Raw genomic sequence first — 23,594 nt, 5'->3', positions numbered from 1 at the left:
ACAGGTTTCATGCTTTTAGATACCTGGTAAGTCTCCTGTCTCAGATGATCTGCTATCCGAAACCAGGCTGATAGTAAGGAACGGGTAAGAGTTCCTGATCTAGTTCAGCCTACTGTCACGGTTAAATGTGGTAAGTGAATGGAAAGATTCTGGACCCCTGGACGACATTAGTAGTACCTGGTTTAAGTGCTGGTTTTTGTCTCCCATCCACCTTTTATAAAACCCAATAGCAAGAGCCTTACACAAACCTGGAAGAGAAATAGCAAAAATTCTAGCAAGAGCCACAGAATTCTCTAGGAATCGGTCTGTATAACATCATCCATGTTCAGGAGTGGACATTCATCCTACATGAAAGACCTCTAGTTAAAGGTTCAGAAAATTTATGGAAACATGCCCTTAGAGGCCTAAACATTACAGGAATAAAAAGTCTGTGTTTTGTAAAGAGTGTTCTACACAAATAATACTGACTTTAACACTTAATATCCAGAAGGGTTTTCATTTTTGTATGTATAATTTCCTAGAGGCTCTTTGTCTGAGAAGGCATGATTTATCCACCTTGCCTCTGGATGAGACTGTGCGGGGGGCTCCATGGACAAAGCCAGAGCCCTGGGGACTCAGGACATTGACGGCAGAAGGGTTCCTAGGACACTGTTCCGAGAAGGAAGAAGAGATTTCAGTAACTTGCACAAAGTCACACAAGAGAAACTGAAATGGAAGCTAAGACTCCAAGCCCTGCCTCAGTGCTTCCCAATGCACGCCTGGCCCTGGAGACACACGGAGGAGGGTTGGTTGTACAGTAAGAATATTAGCTTGAACCTAATGAAACTGCTGTCCGGGAGGTCGAAAAAGATGGACGATCGGGGATGTCCTGTGGCTCCCCTGTGGTGTAAACCCTCATACAGGGGTGAGCCCACTGTGGGTTTGTATGGGAACAGACATCATCTGATGGGCACTGGCAAAAAGGTTGGCTTACGATTGCTCCAGGGATGTGTGTATTTAGGAGAAGGCGGGATGGTGAGAGAACTCTGGGGAGAATTGCTTGGGGAAGCTTTGAGGAAGGAGGCCGTGGGTCCTCCAGAGTGGGCTGTGCATGGTTCTGAGACGGGAGCCAGAGCCACCCTGCCAACCGTCCACTCCCAGCCACACTGAGGAAGGGGTCTTTCCTCCGGCGGCCGAAATCGTTGTGAGCACACACTGTGTTGTGAGCACTGAGGTGCCAAGTAGCTTATAAAATCAGCTTTGCTTTTCTTTTGGCTCCTGTTTTCTCTTGTCAGGTTAAGGACAGATAGAAAGATGTTCTCAGCTTCTGACCATCACCAGAGAAGCATGAAGAAATGCTTTTGTTTGGTCATTGCTATTAGACTTGTGTTAGTGTTCTCGAGATCTTGTTAGGGTCTGAGTGGAAAGAAAAGCTTATATTTAATAAACGCAAGGAAGTAATGTTTGAAGCCCGCTTTTGAAAACTCACCCTTTTTTAAACCAACGCATCAATAATTTGATTGTAAGGTATTGGTCTGACATGGCTGACCGAATCTCTTTCTTGAGGCGTGGTATCTTTCTTTCCCCTTCTACGTGTGTGTGCGCGCGTGTGTGTGTGTGTGTTTCTATCACTGCTCACTCTTTGTGCTTATAATAATCACTTTCTCTCTCTTCTTTTCTTTCTCTCTCTCTCTCTCTTCCTGATGTATCCAGAATTTCTGACTCAAAACAGAAATGTTCACCGTTGAATTCACGTGTGGTATCTTCTTCCGTTTTGTTTTTCCAGTTCCTCCAGGAGTGATACAAAATGGAGCACGGGTTCTGAGCCGCGGGCTGTTTCCTGGAGTTCGGCCGTTGCCAATCACTCCCATTGGAATGACGGCAGCTGTGAGGTAAGGGAGGCACTCGCTGGGCAAAGCCTGCCGGAACGAGTGGGAAGGGCATCATGTGTCCCACGGGGCCACTTGGGATGAAGAGGACCAGCCTCTAAGGAGTGAAGACAATCAACCTGGTTTGGGTGTTAAGAAAAGGCCAAGTAGGGGCGCCTGGGTGGCTTACTCAGTTAGGCGTTCGACTTCAGCTCAGGTCATGCTCTCATGGTTTGTGGGTTGGAGCCCTGCATAGGGCTCTGCGCTGACAGCTCAGAGCCTGGAGCCTGCTTTGGATTCTGTGTCTCCCCCTCTCTCTCTGCCCCTCCCCCACTCTCACCTTGTCTCACTCTGTCTCTCAAAAATAAATAAATGTAATTTAAAAAAATTTTTTTAAAGAAAAGGCAAAGTAACTCCCCAGGGACCCCAATCCAGCTTCTCCTTCTGGGCTCAAATTATCTTAGTCTCTTTGTAGATGAGGAGATGAAGACAAATTAAGCTTTTTTGTTGAAGAAGGTGGGACAAGGTGGGGAGAAGGAAGTGGTGAGCAAGTTGTTCATTAGATTCTAGGCTAACTGGTCTACCTCCAGAATGAAATGCAAAATCATGTGTGAAAAGTGCCTTTGGTTAGTGGGATAGAAATAACATGGGGCATCACTCCCCTGCTTCCAAGAATCAGGTCAGTTGCCAAACCACATGAACTCTTCCTTGGGAAATTTCCTTCTTCCATCCTTCTTATCTCCACTGCCGGCCCTGGATTAGGGTGTCTCGCTAGCTTAGACCTTTTACATGTGCCAGTGTGGATGCTGCCTCCCATTTTCCTGCCGCTTCTCTGCCCATTCCCGCCCACCCATCGGCCACTGTCAGACTCATTTCCTAAAATGTGCCTCTCCAGCCGTCTGCAGAAACACCTTCCATGGCTCCCACACATCAGCCTGACATAACCCCAGTCCTCTGGTGTCCTCGAACCAAATTTGTTCCCCAGATACGTCTAGCGTTGGCCGATCTTATCCATTCGGTTGCCTCTATGTAGACTTCGCTCAGCCTCCACATGCACCTCCTTCAGGGTCCATCACAAAAATGATTGCTTCACAAAGCTTTTCAGAACATGGCCTCTGAGCTTGCCCTGGATGAATTTCCCTTTCCTTTGAAAGCCCCCATGTTTTGGTTGTGGCCCCTTAATGGGTGACTCAGTGTAGTAAAATTCCTGTGTGTGTGTCCTTCTCTGTTGTCAATGGTTCGCTTGCCGTAGATGGGCTGGGTCTCACGTGGCTGATGGCTCCTCAGGTTTGCCCAGGCTCTTGCTTGGAAGGCCTGTCACATTGCCCCCCTCCACAGCATCTGCTTGCTCACTCTGCTCTGTTGGATCAAGTTTGCACCTGAAGACCGTTTTTCTTCCCTAGAGTGTCATGTCCCAGAGGAAACCACCCCAGAAAGTCTGTTCGCTGGGTCCTGAGGGAGGCACAACGTCGAGCTCACTCGTGTGAAACAACCGCATGGTGCTTTCCCACTCACTCTTCTGGCAAACCAGCCTTGTCTTGCCAAGATGGAAGTCCCTCAGTCTTCAGGGCAGACGCTGGTGTCTAGGACCTGATAAGGAAGGAATTTGGTTGGAATTAGAATAATAATAATAGGGGCGCCTGGGTGGCTCAGTCAGTTAAGTGTCCGACTTCGGCTCAGGTCATGATCTCACGGTCTGTGAGTTCGAGCCCCGCGTCAGGCTCTGTGCTGACAGCTCAGAGCCTGGAGCCTGTTTCAGATTCTGTGTCTCCCTCTCTCTCTGCCCCTCCCCTGTTCACGCTCTGTCTCTCTCTGTCTCAAAAATAAATAAACGTTAAAAAAAAAAAAAAGAAGAAGAAGAAGAAGAAGAAAGTTAGAAAACCACTTAGCATTTCTGCTAGCCCAACATGGTGATACTTTCCAAAAATATATGGAAGGCCCTCTCTTATACTTCTCTAGGATCTTTCTTGGTTATCTGTAGGTCAATAATTCTTGAGTTCTTAAATGATAAGCCTTTTCCATGCAGCCAAAGTATCAGCACCTTTGCCTCACATTATGAGAGAAACACATTCCATTTTCTTTTCTTACTTAACATCTTTTCTGCCTCACCTCCTGGCTTACCTTTTGGTTGACAGGACTTTGAGACTGTAGACTGTTTGCATGTGGAACAACAATCTATGTTCATTAGCATATTCTAAGTGTAGATTTCAGTTTGTTGTCTTGAGCAGTCTTTTGGCGCCTGCCACGTGGATCTGGATGTGGCTCCAGCCATTCCTCGTAGAAGGGCACAGAAGAGCCAGGCGCATGGGGGGGGGAGAGACATGAGACCAAGTTGGCCTTCAGCAGGAGCCACCCCCTAATTTTAATTATTACCCTCATGGTGTATGTTATCATACATTTTACTGATTAGTACTCCCAAGAGGCATTATTTAAAATGCTGATTTTTTTTGTTGTTGGTGTTCTAGTTATGTTCTGGTTAGAAGATAACAAAACACCACAGCAAAACAATGAAGTCTTGTCTCTGGTTAGAGAGCTGCCACTTATCCAGTCCAACGAGCACCTCACTTTGGCTTTTCCACAGTAAAAGACCACAAAACAGGTTTCAGGTGCAGTCAGGAGACAGCGATAACACTAGGTATTCAGTCAGGGAGACTTTCATGTTAAGAACCATTAATTAACCAGATAGGAAGTTATTAACCAGATAACTGGAAGGGTGAAAAGAGATCTCCAGGTGTCCTGGAGAAGGTAGTCACTGGAAGGAGCCGCATCCCCTCGGGCTAAAGAGGAGAAAGGGAAGAGGTTGGGATGGTTGCCCCATGGGAGTGGGGCTCAGACCTCAGAAGAGGAGCTGGGGTCGGAGATCCGGACCTCCGAGGGGTACCCCTCAGCTTGGGCTAGAGGCTCTGATCTCAGAGGAGGGACCTATGGAAGGACCAGAGGGATGTTAGGAGATCTCGGGATCTCCTGCTGGCGCACGTCCTCTAAGGGAACATGAAGAAGTTGGTTCTGTAAGCATTAGGAGGACCACAGCTGGATTCAGCAGCTACTACAGGAACGGACTGCCACTACAAGTGAACAGGACACACGCAAGAAGGAGCGTGTCCTTTCTTCCTCCACCCCCTTCCCAGTCCCTCAGTGGCAACTCCTGTTCTCCAAGCCTAATGTGAAGCCAGGTGGTGCAGCAGACGTGTGGCTTGAACAGCCCAGCCCCAGCCCCAGCCTTTGAAACACTGTAAAAGGGTGCGTTTGAGGCTGAGTGAGAGTAGCTGCAAAATGGCACAACATGTCTGTCCACTATGAAAGCACGCAAGGTCTCAGGACCTTCCTGAGCATCAGAGAAGTTGTCAATAAATGTGCCACTGCTGTTTGCAAAAACTAGACAGGTTACCATAAAGAAGAGATGACCAATAAAGAAAACCATTGTGCGTTACCAATGCATTGTTCCACTTCAGTGTTAGGAGAAATGAAGGGGGGAGAGGAGTGTTGTGTGCTCTCTGTAAGGTCAAGGACCCTTGCTTATAATACTTTGCCTTCTTTATGTCCCAAATGCCTGGCAAATAATAGGCACTGAGATGCTTCCAGAAAGAATAAACATAAACACAGCCACGGAGGTATCTGCAGAATCAGTGTCTATCTAAAACCCACTAATAAGTTTTCTGGGGTGGGAGTGGGGGACGGATCTTGTTTTGCTCTTTCACATTCACTGTAATTTTTTTTTTTTTTTTTTAATTTGACCATGTGTCAGCCGAACCTGAATTCAGCTAAGGTTAAAAGGCAAACAGCCCACAGGAGACTAAAACAATAGCAGGTGTCTGCCAGACCCCACGACAGTGACCAAGGGATCCTGGGGGTGTTCAGTGTTTATGTCACTGCCCCCATCAGTTCAGCCAGGGATGGAGGGAGGGCCAGAGAGTCACCCACTAAAGACCAATTTCCGACTCTGCTTTGTGTGACAGGTTTTCTGTGTGAGTCTAAGCGACTTCTCCTTAAGCGAAAATATTTGTCTTTCAGGGATTTTTTTTTCCACCACTGAGTGGCAAAGGCCATGTTTGTTTGTCTTAACTCGGAAACTGTTATTGACATAGATGAAGTGTTACTTTTATTAGCTGATCATTACACAGCTTGTATTTGCTGGGTTCCTTTGCATATAATTATGATGTGAAATCTCCTTGTAAGAGTATCTGTCAATAGTGTAATTGACTTTACAGTGTTGACTTTTTACTCAATAACCTCAGAGATTGGCCCATCCTTAGTTGTTGGAAACCTGCTTATTTTTAAATTTGCCTGGGCGTAGAGTCCTCAAGACACATTATCCTCAAAATAACTGCTCACACGTCTTAGTTTTATGGCTGTGTCTTCTGTGTTCCCAGTGAAATTCCTTGCAGAGAATACATTGAATGGAACAAACGATTATAGCCCTAGAAGAACTGTTTCTGGCCCTCTTGGGAAACAGGAGCCTCAAGTTTCCTACATTTATAGCACTCTGGGCTGCCTCCCAGGTAGGGCCCATAGCAACTCTCTGGGATCTGGGCCACCTTGCCTTCAACCCTTACGGCTCTTTTTTGACCCATTAAATGTCCAAGGCTTACCAAAGAGGACTGGGAAAAACGGATGGGGGGGCGGCGGGTAGGAGTCCTTCAGAAGGCAACAGAGCCCAGAAATGACATATGAGAACTCAGGAGCCAAGTTTCTTGGGTCCTTATCCTGTGGTTGCATGATGTTGGACAGGCCTGGGCTTCTCATGAGAAAACCAGTCTTACGGGTTATTAGGGTAACACAGTTATGTTACTGACACAGGGTGTGCGTTAAGTAGGTGTTTGATAAATAACATGGAGAAACAAGCAAACCAATTCAGAAATGGGCAAAGGACTTAAATAGTCATCTCTCCCAAGAAGATATACAAATGGCCAAAACGCATGAAAAGCTGCTCAGCATCAATAATCATTAGGGAAACGCAAATCAAAACTGTGAGATGCCATCTCAAGCCCATTAGGATGACTCCTAGAAAACAATGAGTGTTGATGAAAATATGGAAAACTTGGAATCCCTGTACACTATTGGTAGGGATGTAAAATGGTGGAGCTGTTGTAGAAAACACTATGGCAGTTCCTCAAAAAATTAAAAATAGAGTTACCATATGACCCAGCAATCCTTCTGAGCATGTACCAAAAAGAACCAAAAGCAAGGTCTCAAAGGGATATTTGTTCATCCACATTCATAGCAGCACTATTCACAGTAGCTGAAGTGTATAAGCATCCCAAGTGTCCGTCAACAGATAAATGAATAAGCAACATGTGGCGTATACACACAATGGAATATCACTCAGCCTTAAAATGAAGGGCATTCTGACACGTGCCACAATATGAATAAACCTTGAGGACGTTACATTAAGTGAAATAACCCAGTCACAAAAAGACGAATACTGTATGATTCTACACATACAAGGTATTTAGAGTGGTCAAAATCATAGAGAGAGGAAATAGAGAGGTGGTTGCCAATGGCCCAGGGAGGGAAGGAATGGAGAATTAGTATTTATTGGGGCCAGAGTTGCAGTTGTGTAAGATGAAGAATCCCAAGGTTGGATGGTGGTGATGGTTGCACAATATTATGAATGTATTTAATACTACTGAACTGTACAATGAAAAGTGGTTAAGATGGTAAATTTTTCATGTTTGTATATTTTACCACAATAAATCCAATTGGAAAAAAATAAAATTAGTAATGTGGGGAGCCTCTTGGATTCATCTAGCCTGCCCCCCATAGACCTTCCCAGGTCTCCTTTTTGAGCACCTGAAGCTTTGCCCTAAGTCCCAGGAAAAGGCTTGCATTGAGCTTATTATGCCAAGAAGAATGGCCATTGGTTTTAAGGAATGATGGTGGTCATCCGAACGAGAGCAAGTTTTAATTTATAAGAAGTTCCATCTAATCACCGTCTGAGACTGCTTAATTGCATTTGGACCTCAAGTGAAAGCTGCAATTCCTGTGGAACATGAAGCAAGTCAGAAATTAATACTCTTACTGTAATACAAACATTAATACTTAAGGTCCTGTCAGAATACAATCATCAGGAAAACTCTCGCAGCCTAAGGTCTGCTCCTGGTCATCTAACTTTGTCTTTCCCCTTGAGAAGATGTTTGTAACAGGAGTTCAGGAAGCCGAGAGCCTTCAGTGTTAAGATAGGGTGTGGTCTAGCTATACAACTTGAGGGAAGATTTGCCACTGGTCTTTTTTTTTTTTTTTTTTTTTTAAGGAAGTATAGTTGACACACAATCTTCCATTAGTTGCAGATGTACAGCATAGTGATTGGACAAGTCTGTATATTTTGCTGTGTTTGTGACAGGTGTGGCTACCATCTGTCACCATGCAACACTATTAAAATATCATTGACTGTATTCCCAATGCTGCACCTGCCACAGGTCTTCTTTATACTGTATTTTGTTTTGTTTTTAAAGACCAAGCACCTGTCAGCTTATACCTTCTGAAATCATGGTCTTTGAAGGCAACTCTGAAACTCAGGATTAGATTATGCTCTGCGGTAGGAGGGAGAGAGGAAATACTGCGGGGATAGTATGGCTTATTTTTAATTTCTTTCTGAGTTCATGTTGGTAACTGTAGGAATTTGTCTATTTCACCTAAGCTTTCAAAAATATTGGCATAAAGTTACTCATAATGTATCTGTCATCTTTCAAAATACCTTTGCAGTTATGTCCCTTTTTCATTCTTATTTCATTTTAACATCACTCTGTTTGCTTAATCTTGCCATAGCTTTTTGTTTTTCCTCTCAAAGAATCAACTTTTGGGTTTTGGGGGTGGGGGTGTTCATTTATTTTATTTTTGTTTTCATTTATAGTTTCCTTTTTTAAATTCTCTTTTTCTTTGCCTGGATTAGTTACCTTCATTTTAAACTTTTCTTCTTTTTCTATAAAAGTTCAAGGTTATAATTTCCTTGAAATTACTGCCTCATTACATCCCATAAATTTTGATACCTTTATTTTCATTATTAACAGCGCAGAGTACTTTCTATGTCCATTTTAATGTCTTTGACCCACAGATGCTTTTGGAAGTGTGTTTTTAAATTTTCAAACCCAGGAGAAGGCAGTGGTTTCTTATTTTTGTTTTTAGTTACCCCTTCAACACTGATTACTAACTCTAAGTCATTGTGGCCAGAGAGTTGATCTGGAAGATACTGGAAATTTGTGGAGACTTGCTGTATAGTCTAGCATTTATCAGTCTTTATAAATATTCTATGTGTGCTTCAAAATGATAAGCCTTCTTCATTACTAACACATGTTCTGTATGTCTATTAGATCAAATCTGCATGCTAACCGTGTGGGGGCGGGGGGGGGGGGAGAGGGAAAGGGAGGGAGGGAAGGCATGCTTGGTCAATTGAATACTGAGAATGATGTATTAAAATCTCCCATTACAATGTAGATTTGACCGTTTCTCCTTGTAGCTCTTTCAGTTTGGGCTGTAGGTATTTTGAAGCTATCTGCATGGAGGAATCCATGTTTAGAACTGATGTAGCTTCCTGGTGAATTGAACCTTTATGAATATTTAATAACTCTCTTTATCCGTAGTAATGATTTTTGCCTTAAAAATCTGTCTTCTCTGGTTATAATATAGCTGTACCAGCATGGCATGATACAGCGTTTTCCATCCTTTTACTTGTAACCTTTGCTTGTCTTTGTGTTTTAGGTTTTTCTCTTGGAAACAGCTTTTAAAAAACAAATCTGTGTTAATGATCTTTACCTCTTACTGAAGGTTTTTAGTCCCTTTTTAATAACATATTTGGGTTTATTTCTACCATTTTATTCTGCACTTGTTTGTCCTGGTTTTTTTCCTGATTCTTTTTCCTTTCTTGTATTATTTTAAATCGATCAAAAGCTCCCACTCCCCCCTTTTTTCCTTCTAATGGTTTAAAAGTTATACATTTTGTTTCTCTTCTTTTAATGTTGATCCTAGAACTTATAACATGAATATTTTAAAATGTTTAAAGTTAATCAATACTTTTAAACTCCTGATCAATACAAGGCCCTTGGAATACTTCAGCTGCTATTCCCTACCTCCCAGATGATGTGCTACACTTGTCCAATACTGTGGTTCTATTTCATTTTGGTTTTTTTTATTGTGTTGTTCAGTCAATAGTTGACTACATTTTCTCTGCTTATCATTTCTTCTCACATCTCGGACCTTTCTTTTTGGAAAATTTTCCTTGTTTCCTGAAATACATTCTTAAGAAAGTCCTTACCGTGACAATCTGCTTTTAGTTAAAGCCTTGACAATTTTTTGTCTGAAAACATATTTGTTTTGCCTTCATTCTTAGAAGATAGCATTTGATGCTTCTTCCGTTCCTCTCTCACCTCGAGAATATGTTTCCACTTTGATCTACCTCCCTCATTTTATCTTAACCGATATTCTTCTTTAGGTGATGTGTTTTCTTTCTGCTACTTTTACATCTTCTCTTTTTTTTTTTTTTAATGTCTACAGTTTGACTATGATGTGTCCAGATATGTATTTCTTTTTGTCGTCCATGGGATTTGTTGGTTAAATCTGAAGATTGGTTGGTACCTTTCATCAAAACAAGAGAATTCTCAGCCACTTTCTGTTCAGGTATTGGGTCTTCCCCATTGTCTCTTTCATTCTGGAACTCCACGTGGATTTATGTTGGATCTTCTTTTGTATTACATCATGCCCAATCTTCCATATTTCTATCTCTTCATCTCTGCTGCACTGTGTATAGTATCTTTAAATCCATCTTCCAGTTCACTGCTCTTTTTTACTAACTTTTTCTCTTTCAGCTTCATTGAGGTTTATTTCAGGGATTATATTTTTTCATCTCTTGCAACTCTTGATGCTTTCCAAAATCTGTCTGCTTCGATTTCATAATCTATTCTTCCTAGATCTAGTATATTTCAATTCCCTGTTTTATTTCTGTACTCATTCTTGACATCATGTACCTACTTATTTCAATATTTGCCAGCTTTGCAGTTCATACTGTATAGTTGTTTTTTCTGTTGTCTCTGGCTTATAGTGGCTGTTTCTTTTGTGTTTATTTATTTTTTTTATTATTATTAACCTCTGGTCCCTGAAGTCTTATCCATGGGAATTCTTTGTGGCCTGAGCTTAAAGTATGTTCTTCCAGAAAGGGTTTGTATTTTCTTCCAGTAGGCACCATTGGGCACTTTAAATTAAATTTAGCCTAAGGTCTTTGGGTCTACACAGTAGAATTCTGGCCTCATCCCCACAAGACTCAAGGCTTGTGGTTAAAAAAATCTCGGGAGGCTTTTCTTGTTTCTCATGCCATCTGGAACTGAGAGTTAAGCCTGGCTTTCATCCCCATTGCCTGCCTCTGAGGGGCAGTTACTTTGGTCTAGGACCTCATTGAAGGTATCATCATTCAGAGGTCTTAGCTTTTTACATTTGACATTTTTACATTTATGCATTCCCAGTGGCCTGCTCGCTGGTATGTTTGGTGATTTTAGGTTCTGAGCTTTCTCCTTGAATATTGGATTAACCTTAGTATGTGGGAATCCTGGTGGCTTAAATTCAGATTGCATTCTTCAAGAGAGGATTTGCTTTCAAACTTGTGCTGGGAGCCTAGGGATCAGTACACCTGAGGCCACTTTAATCCCCTTCGAGGAGCCACAGTTAACTGTGGAGCTGCCAAAATCAATCTTCTTTGGCTTTCTCTCTCTCCATCACTATAAATTTGGGCTCTTGTCCCAGGGCTACAGTAGGCTTTTACTCCAGAGAAACCCTGGCTTTCTTGCTCACCTACTGCTCCTGTTTCTGATTTTGTCCTTATTTTTTAACCTTTTGTTTGTGTGTGACGTTCTTTTGGTACAAGTGTGTTTGCCTGGGTTTCTAAGATTCCCTTATTTTCCAGCAAAGCCAGCCATGACTTAAAAACTATGTTGCTGTATTTCATCCAGAATCTTTTCTGGGGTAGTCAGAAGAGTGTCTTCTAGATGTCTTCTCTGCCACCCAGCTGGAAGTGGAACTCCCTGGCCATCTCTTCTCATCCATGTCTTTCTACCTGTGGTCGGTTTTAGACCAAAGAACTGCACTAGCTCCAGCACTGCCGAAGAATCCCATTAATTGCATGCTTGGCCAAAGTCAAGAGTTCTCAAGTCAACCCCTTGGGCAGACAACTGCACCCTAAATGATAGTCTCTAGATTTAAAGCCGTCAGCTCCAGAGAGAACCTTGTGCACAGGTGAAAGGTGGAGGTGTTACATAGAGTTCTACTGTAGCGGGACCAATAATGAACCAATAGAGAAGATACAAGATGGCCGTGTCCCATCAGAAGCTGTAGTTTGACTTGTTAGTCGCAAGCGTTGTTCATTCTCGGCCTGAACTAACGTGATTTCTCACCTTTTATGTTCGATATTTCCTATTGATTTGACCAGAGAATGAATACCAAGTTTTTGAGATTAATAACACACGGTTTTATCGAGGTCTAGTAAAATCAAATGGCTTTAATTTATGCTAACATGATCATTGAAAATGGTGTCACACCTAAATTCAGAGAAGTCTGAAAAATGGCGGGCATTTCAGATGTATCACGTGTTCGTTCTAATGAATGAGTTTTGAAGAGGTGGTTAGAAATTTACCTTCCAACGTGTTCAGGATGACTGGTTCCTTCTTTTAAGTATGTGGTGTCCTATGATGACAGCCCCTGCAGGACGAGGCGTTTGACATCAAGTCGGTGCGGCTGGCTTGTGCCGCCATAAACAGCATGGCATCAAGTTATTAATCATTGAAGGAGCTTGTCGCTTCCTGCTGAGTTGGTGTGGAATTTATGGATTCTGCACCCATGCTACAGTGTCAGGGAGAGAGATGCATTTATATTTTAATTCCTGCTCCCTGAAGTCACATCTGCATACCTGTTTTTATCCAGAAATATGGTCAGTGGGCATATTGGTTTCCTATCAGTAAACTTCCTTTCTCGAGAGAGACCTAAAGACATTTCAAATTCCTGCTTGAGCGGTCTTTGAGAACTGGCCGAGGCACCTTGGACAAGTCATGGGACACTTCTTTAGTTTCTGTTTGTTTATCTGTGGAACGGCTGAGCCAGGCCAGTATCGTGGCACGTGGTCTGTGGGATCACTGTTGGCATGCAGTGTGTGGTTCCAGGCAGTACCAGAGACCTTGCCCTATATAACACTCACTTCATGGGCTGCAGAAGTGATTTTCTCTTCTCTTCTCCATTTGATGGTAGTGTGTCCTTAGTACTTCTTTCATATGTGCTTATCTCCTTTAAGAAAGAGAAGTTCTCAGGCCCAGAACCTTTCCGCTTGTCTGGAACTAGAATGTTCTATCAGTGCTGTCACTCTGGTATACATCTCCTACTCCCTACTCCAAACTTTTTATTTAAAAAAAAATTTCTTAACCTGTGGAAAAGGAGAAAGAAAAGCACAACGAACACCATATGCCTTTCACCTAGATTCACTAAGAATTAGCTTTGACAACACTTACCTTATTTCATACTCATTTGCTCCCATGATTCTCTCCCCTTCTCTCTTTCGCCATATATGCTCAGAGGTATCCTGTTTTGCTTAACTGTGGTAGTGAAGTGAATGATAAGCCTCGTGTTGTTAAAAAATAAGGATTCAGAACTAAACTGATTTTCGGAAAGCCAACCATAGCCCCGTTTACTCCTCCAAGTGTCGCCGGGTTCACTCTGAGACTGTTTTCTGCTAGTTCAGTGGACTAATTATTTTGGATTTTACAGCAGTTACCTGCAACAACAAAGATCAAGAGAACCATTATCCGAGACTTTCAGTTTCATTTGTTTAAGAGCTATTAATAGCTACCTGTGCAATTAGTTACATTTATAGAGTTTCATATTTGGAAACACCTCAAAGTAATCTTTTCCTAGCCACTTTTATGCACCCAAGACAGAGCCAAGAAACGGGGAGTGTGCAGAAAATAGATATCGCAGAGGCCATTGCCCAAAGCTCAGGGGCTGCATTTACAGGCAAGCCCGTGAGGAATTTCTCTCTCGGGGCCTCTTTCCTCTTACTTTATGCTGTGTCCCCATCAGCCTCCTGACCCATAATAGAAAGAAAACAAGAGTGCTCAGGTAAGCATGTCCCAGCAACAGAAAGCAGGGGTGAACTGTCTGACAGCAACAGGGGAAACCAAGCCAGAATTCTCAGGCACCACTGAGAACCATCCTCTGTGCTGAGAACTTCTCATGTCATCACCCTGCCCTGTAAGGGAGACATGGAGCCCACTGGAAGTCACTAATAAGCAGTGCCAGGATGTGAACAGAAGCCTGCAGGAAAGCCAGGCTCTTTCTGGAAGGACTGGGTGGAGGGGGTCATAGATCTGCGATCGCAGAATGCAGGACACAATCTGGGGCCCTTCTGGAGACTGCTAGGACTTCACTGTGCAAATGAATTGTCATTGTGCAGCAATGTCATTGTTGGGGTTGACCCTGATGATCTCAAGGCATGTAGCAACGACTGAATTTGGGTAATGGCCCTCGGACGTTTTGCTGGTGCATATTACAGTCGGATTTTCAACCACCAGCTTAAATTTAGCAGAGAACCTCGGGCCTCTGGAACACCAGAAGGAGGAGAGACTCCTTGGCTTCACTCCCTGCTACACAAAGGACTCTACTCCCCTTTTACTTTCTCTCTGGGCTGCAACCAGGGTCTCATTGAGCCTGAAGGCCCACAGGGATGCCAGGAAAGAAAGGGTAACAGCTCGTGACCGACTCTTATTGTTCTAACCCCATAGCCTTTCTGCAGGTGCCATATGTACAGGGATTGTCCAGTAAGACGTGTTGGTGGAGACCCACAGTCATCTTCCCACACTTCATTCTCTCAGCCACACAATTCCTTCTGCTCCTACACTTGCTCAGTGTTATCTTGTGTGCAGGCACTCTGCACCTGGCACATGCTAGCCACTGGGGGACAGAACGTGACTGGGCCCTGTCTTGTGGAGCTAACACTCTCATGGGAAGCACAGACATGGAACAAGGCATCGCGCAGCTCATAAAGATGGTGGGAAGTGCTCTCTGTGAAGGGAACACAAAAGGAGTGCCTACAGTTGGGGATGTGTTAGCAAAGAAAAAAAAGTGCCCTCATGTTCCCCAGGTCTCCTAGAAGCTTATCATCAGGTGGACACGCTTACAGGAGACGGGGCCAGCATGGTACAATAGAACATCTCTCCTCCCTGCCCAAACCTTTAGCCTTCACGTCCAAAGTCAGACACCGTATCTTCCACAGACCTTTTCCTTGTCCTCTGTCTATCTCCTCCAGCTCGAAGTAACCCTTCTCTCCTGTGCGTGTTCATCTCTGACCACTGCACTGCCTCTTCTGAACACCTATGTGCTGGACACTGGCAAAAATACAGCTACCGTCCACGCAGAATGGGTGCCCACCTTTGGGAATGTGTGGCCTAAGCAGGAATGAACATCACCGTCCTCACCCTTAGACCAGGCACTGGTCCAGACAGATGGGGGCGTTCTCTCCCGTCCTCAGCCCCACAGTGAAGTGGGTGCAGTCACTCTTCCCCTTGCCAGCACGAAGCACGAGACAATTCAGGTCATCATTCAGACATAAAGACACCCACCACACAATAATCAGGTGTGGTGAGTGCTGTCGGGTCCTGATGGGAGTGTACAGAAGGGACCTAGTTATAGGGAAATCAGAAGAACAGCGAGAGTCCGTCAGATTGCATCAAGAGCCCATCTTGAGAATCAGACTTTGGTCCTAATCCAGCTCTGCTACTTCTGAGTTGTGTGGCTTTCCAGACCCTTCTTCCAGCATCGGTAAAACAGGGATGCTCCTGTCCACGTCACAGAGTTCAGTGCAACCATCCCTGCGGACGGCACGTGGCGCCTGGCAGGTGGTAAGCGTAGTTAGGTGGTAGCTTAGTGCCCTCTCTCTCACCGGTGATGTAACCACGACTTGCTTCTCTGTTCGACTCTGAGCATCTTTGTGACAGTGTCTGTATCTGATTCCGCCGCGGATGCCTCCCCAGGACCCTCCCTAAGGCCGTGCATTCATATTAGGTGTTCAGTGAATATTTACAGAATGAACGAGGCAGGGCAAGCGCGAGTGAATAGCTGTCACCACGTGGCAGGTTATCTCTTTCGGCTGAACACTGGGCTCAGTCTCCTGACAAAAGGCCCCTCGTGTCGCAGCTCCGGAAGAGCGCGGGCTCGTGTCCCTGAAGTACCCAGCCAGCATCGCCTGGCGGTGCCTACTCCACGGTGTTAGCAGGTGTGCGAACCCAAGCACAGCTTGATTTTGATGGTTTAATAGGAGAGTGTTGTTTTGACGTCTGTGCGCACACGGAGTGAAAAAGCGGGCGATGGGATGAGCCGGGAGGCCGGGGTGGGGGTGGGGGCGGGCAGGACTCGGACCCGCTCTGCGAAGCAGGGCAGCCTGTGGCCCGCAGGCGGGCGGAGCACCAGAGGTTGGGCGGCGGGCGGGTTGGGTGCGCATGCGCGAGCATGCGCAGACGCTGCCGCTAACCTGTGTCCTCTCTGTGACCCCCCCCCACCCCCCTCCCCGCCGCCCCGTCCGCAGGAACGGCCTCAGCGCCTGCCGGCTGCGGACTGAGAGCGAGCCGTCGTGCGGCTCCCCGGTGGTCAGCGGGGACCCCAAGGAGGACCACAACTACAGCAGCGCCAAGTCCTCCACCGCCAGGAGCACGTCGCCGGCCAGCGACTCGGTCTCTTCCTCCTCGGCCGACGACCACTACGAGTTCGCCACCAAGGGGAGCCAGGAGGGCAGCGAGGGCAGCGAGGGCAGCTTCCAGAGCCACGAGAGCCACAGCGAAACGGAGGAGGACGACCGGAAACACAGCCCGAAGGAGGCCAAGGACGCCCTGGGGGACAGCGGCTACGCGGCCCTGCACAAGAAGCGCCAGCACTTGGCCAAGGCCAGGAAGGTCCCCAGCGACACGCTGCCCCTCAAAAAGAGACGCACGGAGAAGCCCCCCGAGAGCGACGACGAGGAGATGAAAGAGGCGGCGGGCTCGCTCCTGCACTTGGCAGGGATTCGGTCCTGTTTGAATAACATCACCAATCGGACGGCAAAGGGGCAGAAAGAGCAAAAGGAAACCACGAAAAATTAAAAACAAGTCACTGATTTGTTTTGAACTTTCGGCCATTTGGTTTTAGCATGTCAGGAGATTTCTAATGATTTGTGGCAATATCAGCAATTTATTACTTTTTTCTTATCTTTTTTTTTTTTTTTTTTTTTGGTTTGGTTTTCTTTTCTTTCCTTTTTTTTTTTTTTTTTTTAATTTGCCCCTCCTTTGTTTTGGACCCTTAAGAATTTTATTTTTAAAGGAGATTGAAGCCATAGAACTCATATTGACACTCAGCTGTTTTACAAAAGCTTTTCATTATCTGAAGACAAAAACAAAAAAAACAAACAAAAAAAAAAAAAAACAACGAAAAAGCCAAAATTACCATTGCTTCCTCCAGCTTTGTCAGAAACACGTGGCTGAATCCGCAGGGATGCCAACGATCATGCCACGGGAACACACATTCGGCACCTAGAAGGCACGTGTGCAAAGTAACCATCGATCAGGCCCAACCCTTAGGTTTAAAAGGTCAGGATGTCCACCCAGCTGGGTTCGCTGAGTGAATGCATATAAGGCAACTGGGGAGAAGGAAGAGTCCTGGTCCCCTGGAAGCAGGTCCAGGCTTGTAGCGCCGGGCATCAAATTGTGCCAGGAAAAGCCTTGGCGTGGCCATGAAGTGTGCAGGGATGGGTGGACAGAGTGGGGGATGGTCTCCAGTCCTTTGTGCTTCTTCGCTGTGGAGCCTAGTAGCATGTTAGGAGGTGGACACTGAACCACTCGTTCGTACCAGGTGTCAGTGACTAATGAGAGAGTGGGTCAATTTTTAGTGATGTTGCTAATCTTTGAATTTTGTTCTGTATTAAGAGAACGTTCCACAAGCCATAAGCCTGAGGTTGGCCCTGCACACACACCTATACACACATGTGCACACACACGTGCACGCACACACACACACACACACACACACACACACACAAATATGAGAGAGAGAACTGATGCAGAAAACGAGCTCTTCTTAACTGCCCAAGTGAAAATCAAGTCCAGGAAATTACAATAGCTGTCAAGGAAGAAAATAATGGTACAGATCTTTTTCTGTCTGTCAAAACTATTTGATTCGAGTGGGGAAAAAAAAAAAAAAAAGCTACACAAGCTGCCATTAGTATTGCGGTGTGTTTTTAAAAGATCAAAGGCACATTGACGGACAAACAAAAGTAAAACACGGCAAAACAAAAACAAAAAAAACTCCTGTACTGCCCTCAGAGTGGAGTTTGCAATTAATGCCAGTCAGGATTCATCTTTGCAAAATCAATGACTTCCACATTCAGCCAGTGTAGCCCGCAGAAATTTCTGATCCACGATGCATGGATTCCTTTGAAAAAAGAAAAACAAAAAAAAACAAAAAAAAAATCACAAAACACAAACTTTTTTTTATTCAAAAATAACAAAGTTCTTGTAAGGTAAATAATGTATTTAGCATGAAGCATGAATTATTTTCATATAAATATAGAAAATAGAGAAAAGGCTATGCCTCTAATTTTTAAGCCCTTAGGCTTAGAGTTTCTTTCGGTTTTCTTTTTTTTTTCTTTCTTTCATTTTTTTTCCGTTGTTTTTGTTTTGTTTTGTTTCTCCCCAATTATTTTGTTTTGGTTTTTTGAAGCAGGTGTTTAAGGTTTAACCTTCTTCAGGGACAAATTCTGACTGTTGGGGAATCTTACTCTGCAATAGAAAATATCTTCGTGTTCTGGTAGGGCCTGGATGGTGGAGCTCTGTACTGCCTTGTCTGCACTTCAGCCCCCGACCCCCTGATTCTCTGTTGAAAAGTGTGTCCTTTCTCTTTGTCTGTACATGTTTACCATGACGCAATAATTTGAGGGCAAACTTAGTAGTGAGTGTGTATGATAGAATCGAGAATTTCTAGGACGCCGACTTGAGAAAACCATTACCAGGATTTGGTTCTAGAAAGAAGGCAGTGAATAATTATGCAAATTCGCCAGAAGAAGGGGAAGCACGCTAATGGGCCTTATTGGATGAGGGTGTGAGTTAGGGTACGCGTGAAGGAGAAAGTGACATGGGTGTTGGAAGGACCAGCCCCAGACAGTTTTCCTGTGATGCCATCTCACAGTGGGAAGGAGGGGCCGGCCACCTGTACCGTGCACACCAACCAGCCTGGAATGAAGCCCGCCTAGATTGTGAGGGCTGAATTTAGACAACCGGATGATGTCACGCAGACCAGAAACTCCTGTTATCTTTGCCTAAAAGAAATTACCTTGGGAGATGCAACGAGAAATCTCTGAAATCTTCCACCCACGTGGAGGGGAATTTCAAAACATAAACAGGAACACCCACTATCGTGGCTCAGGACGTGGTGGTGAGGGGGAGGGAGAGAGGGCCCGGGGAGACGGTGATCTTTAAAAATGGGACAGTCGTGGGCCACTGCAGAGCCCATCGGCCAGCAGCAGGCGCGGTCAGGAGCTCCATCAGCCAGGACAGAGGGAAGCATCTGGCGCGTACCCCGCGACTTGCTTCCTCTGGGTTGCCGAAAAGAGAACCTGGGGAAAGAAAAGTCTACATCCCTGTGACAGGTCGAGTTCAGTACCTGAACCGGAATACTTCCAGCATATTTGTTCCGGGTTAGATGGGGATGGGGGAGAGGATGTGTTATTCCCTCCATCTCCCCAAATATCTGATGCCCCAAAAGCCGTGTTAGCCGTGGAGCCTGAGCGACACTTGGATTTGTGTTGTCACCTGACCGAACCCAGGAGACACCCACCCGCCCCCCGACCCTTACCCTCACCCCACCCCCCAGGATAAGATTTAGACTTCCCTCCTGAAAGGCAGAGGCAGACATCCAGGACTGTTTCTGGCGGGGACTTCTTCCAGTTAACCACCACCCCCCCCTCCCCCGCCCCCCCCCCCCCCGTGGGCTGTCTCCCCTCACTTCATTTTTCTAAAGGAGCAAAGGCCTCTTTTAGAAAATAAGAAAATGCAATGTGTGTGATTTACTTTTCTGATCTCTTTGAGAAATAGATAACTATCTTATAAAAGTGTGTTCTTAACTCCAGAACCACTCTCTTTGCATAAATACCTCATCGGGCAGCTTTCTAAGTGTTATTTTCCTGAGTCTCCCTCGGCACCTCTGTAGGGGCTGCTGGGTGGCTTGCAGGGGAAACTTTAGTGAGGGTACTTTTTTCTATTTTTCTTCTGTTTTTGGAGGCATACACATTATGCATAACCAAAACAATGGCTCAATTGTGTTTAACTTTGTATTTTGACTGTTGAGGAAAAAAAAAAAAAGTATCGACGTGTATGTGGCCGTCTGTAGTGAAGTCATTGCAGAATGAGGTTGTCCACGTCCCTCGCCACGCCAGGGGGCAGGAGGCACCCTCTCTCACTCCCTCCAAGAGCAGTAGAGAATTTAAGCACAAGCCTATTTGTGAAAGAATATTTTGCTCCAGTGTAACTCACTTTAGTCTTGGAATTACTTCCCAAACGTCAGGTGTTCCTTTAGCTTCCAAAACTAGCATATGTATTCATTAGTCTGACAGATCGCCTGGGCACCGTTCAAGGGGTGTGGTGTTTTTGCTTTCATTTCTCCTGCTGGGAGAAGTGGCATTTCGTGTGTCATTCCAGTATCTCACGTACTCACATGGGGCAGGGGGGGAGGGGGAGACGGGGAACTATAGCAATATTTAAAGACGCTTTGGAAAACAACCATCAACACATCAGCACCACGACATCTACAATTACTTGCTGTTGGCCCTCGGACACATTTAAGAGAAAGAGACTAGCTCTTTTTCCTTAAATGATATACACATAGACAGTTATTTTTATGCTACTATAATTGTCTTTTACCTTTATCTAGTACTACGTGGAAAGGGTTTGCATCATAGATTTTTCCCAGCCTTATTATATACCATAAGCTCCTACTTCCCTTCCCTCTCTAACCAATATACGTTTCAAGAGTTCTTTGGTGAAGCTGTCTATTCGAAACTAAAATGAACCAAACCCACATTTAGGTGGTGGTTTGAGATGGCCAAGACGACTGTGGCAGGTTTCAGTCTTGGGGCTGAGTTTTTAAGAAGGGCTGTGTCGGAGGCTTTTCCCAAGAGCTGATTTTTCTCATAGAGGCGCTCGACGAGTCTGGTCCTTGCTGGGTGCGGCAGTAACTATACCACAGGGCAATTCTAGAAGCCGCCTTTGCACTGAGTGGCGTTCCCGCCCCGGGGACAACTTGAGGCTGTGGGCTCTGTAGAGTGAAAACCGTCCAGATGGCTTCTGTGCCCAGCCCAGTCCTCGGACGCGCTGGGCACAGCATCAAGTGCTACCAACTCACGTTTCAATTACCCCACGCTCCGCGTGTGGGCTCTTGGCCTCTCCTTGAAGGGCTTTTGGAGAAGGAATCAGAGTTCTGTACAAGTGGCCTACATGGGAGGGTTTTCCACAGGGGATCGGATCAAATTCAATGTGACTTCTCTTTTCTCTTTAAACTTGATTCAGGTTTGGGACTCGTTTCTTTCTGGTGGATCACAGCTGCCCAGATGTTGCCATTTATTTTTATGTTTCTGTAGAGAAGTATTTTTTCTTTCATCTTCAGGATTTTTGCCACCAAAAGAACACATTTGAACTCTGTGTCCCCTCTTGATTGTGACTTACCAGTGTTGACAGTTAAATCCTTAGTGTCCTAGGTCCCAGCCCTCCAATACTATATCAAACACTGTTATGCACATAATGCAGCACTGTGATCTAATTTAAATAATACTTTTTTATTATTTATACTACTATATATAATATACATCAACACTTTTGCTATATAACCTAAGTGATAACCCTCTTTTAGTTACCTTCCAAACTCGGGACTTTGGTTTATATTGTAGTTAACACAGTTACAAAGTTGTAATGGTGTCTTTTTTCTTTGTAACGGAATGTGTAAATCAAAGTATATACATCGTGTGGTGTTCCTGTTTCTGGAGTTTCATGAGGATTTACACATGGCATTCAGTGTTCTGTATAGACCCGCCTACCTTTGTGAATTCATCTGTTAACCCCTCTTCCTCTGAGAGAGCACCGGAGGTGGTTAAGTCCTTGTTTTTTCTCTCTCTTCTACTGGTTATTCTTGAATTAAGCACAGACTCGTCAGCTCGGTTGCTTTATCATGAATAATGCGTGTGACCTTGAAATTCTTCCACAGTTCAGCAAACAAGTGCTAGCTTCACTGACCAAAAATTAAGGAAGGAAAATACGATTTTCAAAACGATTCATCTTTTAGTGGCCGAAAACCGATGTGTCTATGGTGCTGCATTTTGCTGTCTGTCGTACTTTTGAAATCAGACCTAGGTGAAAGATCACTTCTGACTTACTGTGATACGCTCACAAGTACCCTTCCTGTTCGTTTTGTTAGCGTTGAAATCAAGACTATTTATTTGGGATATATTCAACAGTGTTTTTCCACTGTATTTCGTTTGCAAAAGTTGAGAACAGCCTTCCCTACCTTTTGCAAATAACTGATACTCCATATTGGATTCGCACAGACTTCGATATGGTGAGCCTATCAAACCTACAAATTGTATTTCATCCCTTCATTACTGTGGCCTGAGTTCCCCAAACTCCCCCCCCCCCACTTCTTTTTTTTTTTTAGATGAAACTTAGCACAATTTCAGTTATTTAAACCTAAAGCATTTCTTGAGTATGTATGTTGAGGCCGTCGAAGCTCATAGCTGATTCAGTAACCAGTTTCATGCTCGTTATTCATACTCACTACTTATACCTGCCATGGTGAAAATGTGGGTGGGGGGGGAATCTCCGGGTGTGTCTGGGAAGCATTATACACTTGTACATTTTTTTTTATACTCTGATTCTGTAACATTTCTGAATTTCATTTTTGTTTTACAGAAGAAAAAAAAAAATAACAGTGATAAAGCAATCAGAAGACCAAGCACCTATTGATGCTTAGGGTCATCTGACCTTCGCCGGCCAATAGACCTACATGGCCAAATTCTAATTTACTAGAGTAATAATTTTTCAAAAGCCAATTTTTTTTCCTGTATTTTCTGTATGAAACTGCCAATATCATGAATAGAAAGGGAGAACCATAAAGGAAAAAGGAAGTGATGTTCAGTTGCGTTTGTGTTACCTAAAGGAGCAGTGTGGAGGCTTGCACAATCAGCCGAAACTTAGGGACCTGATGGTGTCGCTTTGGAGGCATCCATACTTGCATTTCGCATTCTTCATATGTAATCATATTGCCAAAGACAAACTATTTCATCATTTATTGTAAATAACACTTTTCCCCAGACCTACCATAAAGTTTCTGTGATGTATTGTCTTCCAGTTGCAATAAAAATTACTGAGTTGCATCAATTGAAGAACAATGCCACGTATTATTGGGTGCACTGCGTCTCCTTATGCAAATGCTGAGCAGTAAAATCATTTATATTTCTTACCTGCACTAGGGTGTGTGTTCTGTTTTTTACAGTTCGGTTCTAGGGTCTGAGCCACACTTACGGTACCTACCCATCTTCCTGCCTGCTTCCCTTGTAAAAAAAAAAAAAAAAAAATCCACATACCTTTTGGGGCGCCTGGGTGGCTCAGTCAGTTAAGCGTCCGACTCTTGATCTCTGCTCGGGTCATGATCTCATAGTTTGTGGGTTCCAGCCCCACGTCGAGCTCTGTACTGGTGTTGTGGAGCCCGCTTGGGATT

The 23,594-nt window shown here is 44.5% G+C and overlaps 1 protein-coding gene across 6 annotated transcripts in view; it reads left to right on the top strand.

The window, feature by feature from the left end:
* The window catches only part of FOXN3 (forkhead box N3), a 396,278-nt gene extending 373,024 nt beyond the window's left edge, over positions 1 to 23,254 (top strand). For all 6 annotated transcript variants that reach the window (XM_060620512.3, XM_060620513.3, XM_060620508.3 and 3 more), the window contains 2 exons: positions 1,766 to 1,871; positions 16,393 to 23,254. In XM_060620512.3, coding sequence (XP_060476495.1) covers positions 1,766 to 1,871; positions 16,393 to 16,942 — 656 coding nt within the window. In that variant the 3' untranslated portion in view covers positions 16,943 to 23,254. The remainder of the gene's footprint in view (positions 1 to 1,765; positions 1,872 to 16,392) is intronic.
* The last annotated feature ends 340 nt before the right edge of the window (positions 23,255 to 23,594 follow it).

This window comes from Panthera onca, chromosome B3 (assembly GCF_046562875.1).
Source record: "Panthera onca isolate mPanOnc1 chromosome B3, mPanOnc1 haplotype 2, whole genome shotgun sequence".
Lineage (NCBI taxonomy): Eukaryota > Metazoa > Chordata > Mammalia > Carnivora > Felidae > Panthera > Panthera onca.
Note: the sequence above shows the minus strand (reverse complement) of the source record. Positions and strands in the feature narration are given on the sequence as shown.